General features: G+C 37.9%; 1 protein-coding gene across 1 annotated transcript in view; it reads right to left on the bottom strand.

Annotated features, from left to right (window-relative positions):
- fuss (SKI family transcriptional corepressor fussel) overlaps window positions 1-12,540 on the bottom strand; it is a 42,275-nt gene that overhangs the window by 14,376 nt on the left and 15,359 nt on the right. The window contains exon 5 of the mRNA XM_033479677.2: window positions 11,597-11,919. Within this exon, the coding sequence (XP_033335568.1) occupies window positions 11,597-11,919 (323 nt within the window). The remainder of the gene's footprint in view (window positions 1-11,596; window positions 11,920-12,540) is intronic.

Here is a 12,540-nt window from a genome sequence, read left to right on the forward strand (position 1 = left end):
TGTCAATATCGCAATGAACATTAGCGGTATCAGGGAATAATGCTAATAGTGATTACGTAAGTTTTAAGTGTGTAGTAGTTAAGGGTGTAGCGATTAAGGGTTAAATAGAATTTCATTTTTAGCCACAGTGTGATTGTGGATTTTATGCATTTTCGACAAAAATGGAATGGAGAAATATAAAATAGCGAGAAGATTAAAAGATATTAAGTACGTTCGCGTATTAACTTCAGCTTATTAAAATAATTGAAGAACGGCAAAATATTGCAGATATCTCCCATGTCTTGCAATTCACTTGAGTCTACTTGGACTGAGAGTATATGAAATTCATTCACAACCATGTTTTTGTCAAAAAGGTCCGCTATTATAATCTAAAATATAAAACTATCTTCTATTGTATCTTTTCTTTTACTGTTTCATTCTCTTTACTTTTTTCTCTATCTCTTTTAATTTGTTACGTGTGCGACTTAATGTCATGCTATCGCAACAAAAGGACTTGCTTCCTCTGGGCCTTGATCAAATAAATATTATCATTATTATTATTATTGTTGTTATCATGAAACGAAAATGGGAGAGATCGCAACAGGATCTTTCGCGTAACTATTTTTAGAGAAGTGTTCGCATGTGACCTCCCGAGGCTCTGTAAACAGAATTTCGTTATTTTGTTATTTCGCAGAATTTACCGTAGAGGAATGTCGATTGGGTTTACTGTAACAGCAGTTTAATATTCATGGGCACTCTGGGGTGAATCGAAAAGAATCGTATAGATTAACGAAGGCGAGAGCAATTCCGCAGACACTGGGGTCAAAATAATGGGATGTAAGCCCGATTTGTGCAAGTTCGGATTGGATGTGCGAGCTACTCGTCGAGTGCAAAGTTAGTACGCAAAATCGTGTTAGTTGAATCGCTTCCGGTCGACCGATCTTGACCAAATTCATACCGCGGTGCGGAATTATGCCAGGGAAATTGATTATGCTGTCTATAATGTCAGCTTTATTCGAGGGCTCGCTCGAGCGTGAATTTACCTTCCCCTGTTGCTTCTGTTTCAATAACAATTCGAATCTTTTCAATTTAAGCTGCCCTGTTAACGCGTCGATCGATTACATCCTACGAAAAAATTCATCGTCATATCGATCTCACGTTCGTCGAATTATTTTCACAATTTTTCTGTACCTTCTCTGCGAAGTTATTCTGTTTTTAAATGTTCATAAATATTTGTGAACGTATTGGTGACTAATAATAAATCGATTCTTCAGTTTCTAGGCACCGCGATGTTATTTGATATCTATAAACGTGCAAGAAATTAAATATGGCAAACAATTGATCCATCTTTTTTAACGCAAAATTTTGATGAGATATTTTTAAATTCATTTATGCAATTCTTCATGCTTTTATTACATTCATTTATGTATTTAGTGGTATTTAATGAGAGAACACGTCTTTTTTTATTATCCTTTCAAATTCGTACAGCTTACGAAAATGAATTTCATTAACGCTCATTCTTTGGGATTTTTTAAGTAGAAAATATTGTTCCAAATATTTCATGTGCAATTTCATGAGCATGCGATACCTACAAAAATAATATAAAATCAAAGTACTGTACATTTGTAAGAAATATGTTAGGGTTGAAGTTAACGTAGCTTCGAGATCATTGAGTTAAAATTAGACCAAATGCCTTGAATCTGTTTAAGCTGTTAGACTGATTGGTTTACGACGAGTGAAAAAATTTCTGGAACAATTACCGTTGAAAAAAGAGATAGATAAATGACGATTTTGTCAACTTCCTTACTTGGAGCTACAACAAAGATTGTAAACTAGTGAAAGAAGTTCAAGTAACTCGGTTCAAGTTTTCGAAAATTCATCGCGTTGTAAAAGGTGTCCGAACATTAATTGAATTCGCTGTACACGTACGCGCCTGTCGGGAGTCAGACGAGCAATAATTAGATCGCATTTAAAAATCGCTGGGAAAAGTATCGACTTGCTGCGGCAACAGAATTCTCGACGGTCGAAGGAAAGCATCATCGCAAGTCTTCGCTCGGCTGCTGCGTGGAAGCGTGGGCGGCGACTGTTGATTTAATTACAATCGTCAGCTCGGACCAGCTCCGCCCAGCAATCTCGAATTCAACTCGACTTCCATCCTCCGTTTCCCCACTCCTCCAGATTCTCCCTCTTTCCGTCGGGCACCATTCAAAATATTTTCACGAAATCTCGGTCTCTTTATCGCGTTACATTCACGCGGCCATGTCGTCGGTGTGCTACGCGATTAAAGCGTCGTTGTCGTAGTTAACTCTCGCGATTGTCCACACGGTCTCGTTGGAAGGAACTCTCGAATCCGGCCGGGAAAGATTAAAGAACGCCTAATCCGCGGTGGATACCTTACTTTCCCGGTTCGGGCAGTGGATAAGCGATGGACGGCGGCTATTTAAAATTTCAAACACCGTCACCGGATGCCGAGCAATTTTTTCGCTCCCTTGAAACACGGTTCCCCCTAATTTTCCATTCCACTAGGCTCCAATCAATTTGAAATCGCGCGACGCGCCACGAGGCACACGGAAAACGGCAATCGGCGCATTGATCACCTCCGAAAAATAAATGGAACCGCGTCCATGAAAAGGCGTCGAAATTTCAGTGCATCGCGGATGAAATTCGTTAGCTCCGCTACTGTGTTCACAGTACAGCTGTCCGAATAAGAGGGTTTACGAACAAATTTATCTCACAAATGCTAACGGAGAGACCGAGAGAGCCCGCGAATAATGTTCGCGGTGATCGGCACGATTTCCGTTAATTTCGATTTTTCAACGCGTAAAGCTCTCGAACGATTTATCCAGCTGTCGAACGCGAATGTTCGTTTCTTTCGATTGCTGTCGTCCATACAATTTTATACAATTATCGTAATATCTAAACAAGTAAGAAGAATTATTCAATCGCTTAGTAATTTCAATAGCCAGCAGAAAAAATAACAACAATGTATATGTTCATAAATATTAATAATATTTAATGTTAAATGCTAATAATGTTTAATATTAAACGTTAACATTTTCTATTTCACCTGGTCATCTTTGTCACAAATGCATGAATTCTGTAACTAATGTAACCTCGAGCTGCTTGCAATTATTAGAGAAGAAATAAATTTTTACTTTGCTTCAGTATTTTTTCTAATCTATGCAAATATTAATATAATAATATAATCTATGCAAATATAAATTATTTACTAAATTGTTAAACGAGAAAGACGTCTTAACTCTTCATTACCGTTCGTTTTTCCATGACTTTATATTTTCTTTTTCATTCAAGCAATTTACTTTATATTGGACCAATATTCTTGGTGTATACAATGTTGCATTTACGTTGTTTATGACCGTACTGTTGATTTGATGTATTTATGATAAAAACGAACAGATCGAATGCAAAATTGTAAAAACTTCAAAAGAATTCGAGGATATTCTTATATTATTTTCAGTTTACAGTGGAACCTCGATTATCGGGGTTTGCCAATGTCTGTCTTGTTAATTATTCCGACCCATTCCACATGATAAACAATTCAATCTAAAACGATACGAGGCAACTGAGTTAATTATACAACGCAGTAAAAATGTCAGATAGTCATCTGACCAAGTAACTATTCCATTATCCGAACATTTAACTCTCCACGACTGGTTCGGATAATCGAGGTTCTACCGTATTGTAATTTGTAAAAGAAGAAAAACATTTTCATCGAAATTATCTTTCTCCGACTTAACTTTCACAATTTTTATTTCGCATGAAGATTCGCAGTCTGCTTACGGCAAAATCCGTGTAGCATTTGTTTCATTCGACTATGTTGACGGCGCGGCGGCGCGTGCGACGTGGAATTTTGTTTTTCATTTCGAACGAGGTCATCGTGATGCTTGAAGAGGGAACTTCGGGGTGGAAATGTTACCGGGTTAGCTTTTACGAAACATGGCGGCGAGATCGCGCGATATATCAGTCGATTTAATCACAGAGTCCCGAAGGGCTCGACGGGTATATAAGGTCAACTGCTGGCATTTCCCTCGGCACGGGGAGAAACTTTAACGGTGCTTAAAAATGCCAACTGGATCTCCTTAATTAATGACCGTGCGAGACAAAACGCGAAATGTCATCGTTCTTTAGTACGGATTAAGCCGTATTTCGATTCTGTGTTAAACGCTATACTTCGATCCGTTTGGCGTGAAATTGTGTCGTATATTCAGCTAATTTATCAGAAAATCAGAAGAATAAACTAGATGCTAAACAGCTGACAAATTAAACGAACATTTTTTTCAACAAAAGTTGTGTTGATTATTCAATAAACTAGGGTCTTAATAGTATCACTAAATAAATCGTTTATGTCATTAACGTGTCATGCACTTATTTATATATTAAAAGAACAACTAAAATTAAATTCTCATTTTGAATGTTATTATTGATACCTCAGAGAGGGAAGTTCGATTTTTATTTCGACCACATCTTTCATTCACTTTTGAACTAAAAATATAAAATCGTAAAAGAAAATTTATACAAAGTTAAACCTAATCGATTTCTCAGAAAAATATTGTGAACCACAACAGGAGAAAATGTTTTAACTCGTCGTATTACATTCCTAATTTCATCGTTGCTGTATCTAAGTAAAAAATTGTGGTTTTTGACGTTACTAAAAGATAGACTTGTTTCGTGAATCGCAGTGATGAATGCCCGTAATTAATTTTCCAGAAAAATGTTGGAATCTTAAAAGAAGAAAATGTCTCAACTCTTCGAGTCACATTTTTACACCTAGGTAAAGATTGCGTTATTAAACCTAGACGAAATATACATACGACTTGTTTCATAAATCGTAGTGACGAATGACCGTAATTATTTCTTAAAAAAAATGTTGATATCATAGAAGAAAAGAATGTCTTAATCGCGTTCTTCATTTTATCATTATTGCACTTAGCTGAAAGATCGATCTTTTGGTTCCAGTTAAACGATAGACTTGTCCCATGAATCGCAACGATTATAGCAGCGAAGAAGAAAGTACAGAGGCCTCGATAGCAGATTAATGGGCCCGTTTAAAATTCCGTTGCCGTTGGTGGAAGAACGGCTGGATAAAAGAAGTTGAACGGTGGCCCCTTCGAAAATCTAATGGCTCTCCAGACGGTCGAAGCGCAATTAAAAGTTGCGGTCGAAACTAACTAAACCCAGCCAGGAGTTTGATTTAAACGTTTCCCGGTCTCCGTTCCTCTTCTACGTGACGGCATTTAATTGCATTTAAATGGATGGCGGAAGAGCCCCGCTGTAGAGAGTGTCTTGGTGCTCCTCTAACGGAAACCCGAGGCGCGCGAAAGTGTCGCGGTGCCGGATGTTCGTTAATCACGATCGGCCAAAAGGATCTTAATTGACCAGAGCGGCATTACAAAACGATAATCGCCTGATCCTTATTTCGAGCCAAGTTCGAATACATCAAACGGCTCCGCTTTTATCTCCGTCGCCGTTCTTCCGTTCGAATACCAAGATGGCGGACGTAGCTTCATCATCGTTCTCAGTCGCAGAACTTTTCACTGTATATTAAATTCTCCCTACTGACGCTCAGATCGTATAGAAAAATAGACAATTTGGAAAGAGGAGATACGATTATTCGAGCCTTGCGGCTCGTTTTTTATAGTTACAGATTGTCAACAACTATAAAAACGAGCCGCAAGGCTTGAATAATCGTATCTTCTCTTCCCCACAATCCGAGCGTCAATTAAGGAGAATTTACTATAGTCATTTCTTCCTACAGGGTAAATGTCTCAATTTCCAAGCTTCTAAGCCAATTTTTTCATTGCCGAAGCTGTCATTAAATACTTTAATTTTTATTTAATACGCTAAAAATATATGTATCTCGATTTTACAGATATTTCTGCCTTTAGTAATGTTTCTCTACGTGACAAAAATTAGTAACTTCATAATGTTTTCAATGAAATAAAAATAAAAGTTTTTTTTTATTGTTTTCGCAAAGCGAGGTTAGGTTTCACTACGTGGTCTAATGCGAGGGAGCACTAAAATACAGACATGTTTGAAAATCTGCCCCTATTTCTGGATTTATTTTATAAAAATGTACATAATTAGTGTCTTTTTTATTGTTGTTAGTACTAAATGAAACCCTGTTACTATATAATATCGTAAAATACGACGTAATTTACAGCAATAATTAATTTATACTTCAGCAAGCATTTCTTTCGATTTTTCAGAAGACATATTACTTAAACTCGTCAGAACTGCTGCAGCAGCGATTGAAAAATATATAGGAATTCCTACTTTATGAGCAATGTAGATGAATCGAATTTGATTTGTACCGTCAGCAAGTAAAATTAAAATTGAGCGGAATACTGCGGGAGAGTGAGAAATAGTAAAATTCCTGGATTTTATAACACAGATATGTGTTTAAAAAATTGTAATGTTTTTAAAAGGATATCTCCGCGGGCTCTGCTCTGCAGGAATTAGGATTAGCATTTTCATTATCCCTGTGCAGCGTGGAGGATGACAATTTTTGCTACTTCCTGTCACCTCTTCTATCACTTTCATAGCAAAAATGAATAATTGAAGTATATATATATATATATGTATAAAATTGTGAAAGCATAAGAAAAATTTAATAATATTGCGACATTATTTTCAATTTATCAAAATTACAACTAGATTTACGGAGCATTAAAAGCAGTTGTTTTATATGAGTTTATATAACTCGAGTGAGACGGTACCAGCTCTACTCTCGTAAGAGATTACGTTCCTTTGTCAGTGTCCTGCAGTTTTCGCTAAATATTACTTTTGTGTTTGAGGCACTGTCGCCGAGCGGATTTCGCGTTAGTCCGGGAAAAGGAGCCCCGCGAAAATGAAAATACCGGTCGCCCAGTTCCTTTCCGAAGGCGGACCGGCCTGCCGAAGCGAGAAATAACTGCAAATAACGTTCGGGGATTACTTAGTTACCGCAATACACTTGCGCGAGCGTATCGCGTGGATGCAGTAACCGGGTTTCCGTTTCCTCTTGTACGTGTACTTTTGTCACGGATCTATCCCGGGCGACATGTTACCCACACAGCAGCGACGACAGAAGGCGAAAGAGAGACATGGCAGAGCGACGGAGCGACAGAGAGGCAGAGAGCGATTTTGGCGAGTCTGTTCACAAAGCAGGGATCTGCCCCACTCGACACGTTCACCAACAAGGGGGAATTGAAAAGCTGTCTGGCAATTCGGATGGCTTATCCTGGCCTACCGCCCTTCCTCCCTTTTCTTCTTGCCGTTCCCCGCTCGTTACACGGTCAACCCACTCCCCATCTGTTTTCCTCCTTTTTTACGAATCCCTCATTTACCTCTTACGGATAATTATCGCTAATTGTACTCCTTTCGTCGACCGGGGCAAATTACTCCCATAAGTTCGCGCGCGACCTATGCCGAGGAACTGTGCCACGAAAGGAAGACGTTACTGTTGTAACCCTGACAAGGCGGTGGCTAGGTCGATTTTGTCCCACAGCATTTAAATCGTTCATTTACTTACTGAATTTTCGGCAATAAAATAAAATAAGTTGCTGTTATATTATATCCTTGAAGTATACGTTTTGAAAAATTGCCGAGCGAAGCTCAGAATTGTTATAAATATTGTCGACGGTACATTTGTAAAAATGATCCGCCGCGCTGTCCGAGATTTATAGTTGAAGAATTATTTTACGGAATAATCTTGGAATGTTATTTTGGAGAATTTTTTTGGGCAGTTGACTCGAAGAATTATTTTGGAATACTATGCATTTTATGCATTTATCTTAAAATTAACTAGGTTAAACACCAAACATTAAAGATATTAGAAGACTATAAGATTGTTCTTACTCACTCTTTAATTTGAATTATTAAGAGAAGAAGTACACCCGTATTAAACTTCTGTTCTTTACAATTCATTAAAATAATTTTTATTTTTGCACAAAGATCCACAGACCAGTTATTTTGTAACTGAAAAAATTGTGCTACTACTTCTTTGTTTTCAAGCATAGAGATATTTTGTCAATTAAAATAACTGATCAGTAAAAATAATAATCCAATCTAAAACTCGCCGAAAGTTCTGTGGTTTCAGAAAGATCCACCATAAGTCATTCTCAATACTATATCCAACATTCAGTAAAAAATGTGCACTCTTATTCCTTTTCATCTTAACTTTCTTTTTTTTTTAACACTAAACCTACCAAGCAGTTAAACTAACTGGCATGTACTGCTTCACAAAAGTGAGAAGACCACATTTATTTAGATTTTGTGAAGTTTTTATTATAAAACTTGCTCCAATAATATAACTTATTCAAGCGTTTTCCACGAAAGAGTCTCGGAACTTTTCAGAATTGCAAAATAAGAAAGCGGTCACTTTGACCGCGGTAGGTTTAGCGTTAAATCAGGCTTTTTCTCTTTATATTTCGTCGAATTAGGTGTTTTTAGGTGGCTGATGCTTTTGATGCTTCGGAGAAATCGAAACGGTGTGTACGGGCATTTTATTTTTAATATTAATTTTCGAGAGAATTCGCGAACAGCGTGCACGAAATTTGTAGCACTGGCGAATCGAGCCGCAGTCGAATAGAGGAAATAATGATTAAATGTCGGAGCGATTCGATACACGTCCGACCTGCAGGGACGCGTGACGCAACGGACGTCAAAACAACACGTCGGCCGTTCATTTAATTATATCGCTGGCATAAGTGTATCCACACTATGAGTATATTACATCCAGTCGATCGCGCGAGCCCGTTAGTTCGTACGGTTACCGAGTATTTACTGGCACAATAATTATCGCAATTGACGGGGGGCAGCTGCACGAGCAGTCAGACCGCAGAGCAAATTCTAGGGACGTCGAGTAGTGTTACGTGGCACCAATTCTCACCCCTTGCGCCCTCTGCCCGGCTACGTTCCCCTGTTTCTTGTTTCTAGGTCCCTCTCTCTGTCTCTCTCTGTCTCCCTTTCACCGTTACTTGCCCCGCGATTGCTTTGACCGACGATCATTAATATTGGCTACCGTTTCTGATACGTTCAAGAGTTCCATCGCAATTCCGTGAACCTCCATATCACGTTTTCTCGCTACTAAGCCCGATAAATCCTCGTACAAAATATTTACTAATTAGTAGACTCCGTCTCGTCATGCAAAACCGTAAAGTTATCATTCGCAAACACCAGGAGACGGATGTATTTCTTCTCTTAATAATTTGAATAAATTGAAAGTAACGCAAAAATATTCTTACACTTTTTGTATGTCTCTTCGCTCTTTTATATTTCCCTTATCTATTTTTACCTTAAATGCATAAAATTCGCGGTCTATTAATTAGCATCTGTGTTACTTCAGGAAAAAGGTTCTTTTAAAAGGTTATTTTTGTCTGTGTTAATTGAAATATCTAGAATCAGGCTTGCAACATGAGACGTTCGGATGTCGTTTGTAGGACGTTTGTTGGACGTTTTAATCCTTTCGATTCGAGCCTTTTCCAGTGAAACGCTGCTCTAATTCAATACTGAGATATATCGAGATAATGAAGTTTAAAGATGAAAGCATTTAAAGCTTTATTTTCCCAATAATAATTTAGTTTTCGAAAGTGGTGAAATATTATATTCATTAAATTTTGTATTAGTGTATATTGACTAATGTTTTTTAAATGTTTTTTTAAGTTATACATTTAAAGCTACGCCATTTAAACTTATACATTTAAAGATATGTCAGTATTGCATTATCCAGATAATACTATTTGGTATGAGATAATAGAATGGTAGAATATTACATTAATGCAAAATAAGGGTTGAAGACGTTCCGAAGGTCCAAAACAATCTTTGGGACGCTTATAGGACGTTTTTGCGAGATCGGGGAAACGAATCGAGTGAAGCGAGTCCATCTACGTGACAACTGTAAGTTCGCCGAGAGCCAATCGATTCGTGTTTCTGTTCAAAGACTCTTTCAGAATTTCCATCAACGTCGTGGAATTGAAGGTTCGCGAGTCCCAGAGATTCGCTCGATATTTCCATCGGCAAATGATATTTTTAGCGAAGCCGGGCGAATGATATTACCGGCGTTCTATTACAGTGGATTGCCAGGGAACAGTTTAATTCGATTAACCCGAAGTCAAACTGTTTGCTCGGTGTCGTGTGACCCAAAGTTATTTCTATGGACACTCGCCGGAGGGTCGGGGCTGTCTCGCGGAGCCTAGGCTGCTTTTTATTAAACAGGAGCGCGCTCCGTTATTAAACGACACCGAACTATACAGCTTTATTTACCACTCAATGATTAAGGATGACCAACGGTTATGCTTTAATGTATTAGTTTTTTTTTTATCTGTCCGGCGTGTTCTCCGCGACAATTATAGTAGATGTAGACCGGAGTATTGTTGTAACAACGGTCAGAGCTGGTCGCTCCTTTAACGCTAAACCTGCCGCGGTCGAAATGCACGTTTCCTTATTTTGCAATTCTGCATACTTTGGAGACTCTTTCATGGAAAATGCCTGAATAAATTATATTATCGGAGCAAGTTTTATAGTGAAAACATTGCAAGAGATCTAAATAAATTCGATCTTCCCGTAATTACTGCTTGGTAGGTTCAGTGTTAAATCTTGAGCACGTTTGATCACGTGCTCAAGTGGCCATCCTAATTGGAATTTAACCGCGAATCGCGCCCGCCGACGGTTGACACATTTTTCGGGGCACGCTCGCTCGCGGCGAGTGTGTTTGCGATCAAGCCTTTGGTAACTTCGGATCGCAGGGGCCGCAACAATGGCCACGTGGCCGCCGTCGTCGGGGGACATTATGCCGTCACGCGTCTAAACACCGGTCTAATGGGACGGCGATTAATTAATGAGAACGGTGGGACGCATTTTTCTGGATTGCTTCCCGATTCGGTCAATCTGAGAACTTTCTACGCTCGCACAGCGCGACGGTTGCCGTTGAAAAATGAGAAAATTGATTTCTAAAATCTCACATTTGCTTCCGTCGAGTAGGCAATTAACACATTATATGCGGGCCAGGTGTTAACACCTTTCTAAAAATTTACTTTTATAAATTTTGTTATATGTTTGAACGAAAACCCTTTAAAACCCTAAAAATCCTCGTTATATACCTGTTATTTTCTAAAAAGTCACTTCTTTCAAACTTCGCTTCTATTGGATTTTTGTTAGAGAATCACAGATACAACGAATGTATTATAATCTTGATAGATACGATGAATGTATACTAATCTTTTATTGTTTCGATAAGTATGCTGTGTTTGTCTGGCCAGTTTAACTATTTACTATTGTTTTTCGATATACGCCAATTCGAGAATTTATCTATTATATTTCATTTCAAGCTATTTTCATCAATATCGAACCGCTGGAATTCCTAAAAGATTTTCGAACCATTGTTAAACACATCTCGGAATTTACGAAATTAATCGAAATTACGATTAACAAACGTATGGTAAAAGTACTGTCAAAGTAGATGAATGATTACTCACGTTCCTCGGTTAACTAGAGATGTCTTCGGGAAAAGCGGCACAAGATACAAGGTTTGGTTACAGAGAAATTAAAGGGTTCCGGACGCCACCAGTCCGTTTAATTTCTTTCTGTGATGAATTTGTGGACGCGCGAGGTTACTCACCGTTTCTCGTGGAGGGCTCCAGCATTGAGGTGAATTGTGGCCGCTGTGGCTTCCGGTGGAGGATTTCGGCACCGAATGAAGATTTTGCGTGGCCAGTGGCGTCAGCGGATCATCCTCCGTCGTCTCGATGTCGACCTCGTCGTCGGAATTCTCGTCGTTCTCTCTCGTCATCATCTTGTCCACTGGCTGTTCTTGAGAGATCGGCTCGATCATGGGCGGTCCACGAATCACTGGCCGGAAGGCGGATTGATGTAACGTCGGGTTCACTGTTGGCAGCAGTGGTTCCGTGGGACTGGAGCCGCTTATTGGCGGTGGTAACGGTCCTGGACATCCAATACACGATTTACGTTAACAATTGTGTTTTTATGTTAAGCGAAAATTGAACAAATTAAACTTTCTAAATCATCGTTTAATGTTTGCGGTTTATATTGGAAGATCGATCACTAAAGATCTTCCAACATTTTCTATATATATATATATATATATAGAAAATATCGAATAAAAAGGAGAAGATCTTTAGTGATCGATATATATATATATATATATATATATATATATATATATATATATATATATCGATCACTAAAGATCTTCTCCTTTTATATATATATTTTATATATATATATATATATATATATATATATATATATATATATTGACTTTTCTAGTTTGATTCTAACTAGACTGATTTTATGCATTTATGACAAAAATTAGCGAATCAAATACAAAACTGTAAAGACAGAAGAATTTAAGGATATTGTTACATGATTTTCAACTTCTTAGAATGATTAAAACAGGAAAGTTGTCTTCATGTAACTTGTTATTAATTAGATCAAATAAATTCTATACCGCGTAATTAATATATTAAGTAAATACTATACTACAATTAATATATTAAGTAAATTCTATATTATAATTGATATATAATAAGTAAGCGATACACT

The sequence above is a fragment of the Megalopta genalis genome, chromosome 6 (assembly GCF_051020955.1).
Source record: "Megalopta genalis isolate 19385.01 chromosome 6, iyMegGena1_principal, whole genome shotgun sequence".
Classification (NCBI taxonomy): domain Eukaryota; kingdom Metazoa; phylum Arthropoda; class Insecta; order Hymenoptera; family Halictidae; genus Megalopta; species Megalopta genalis.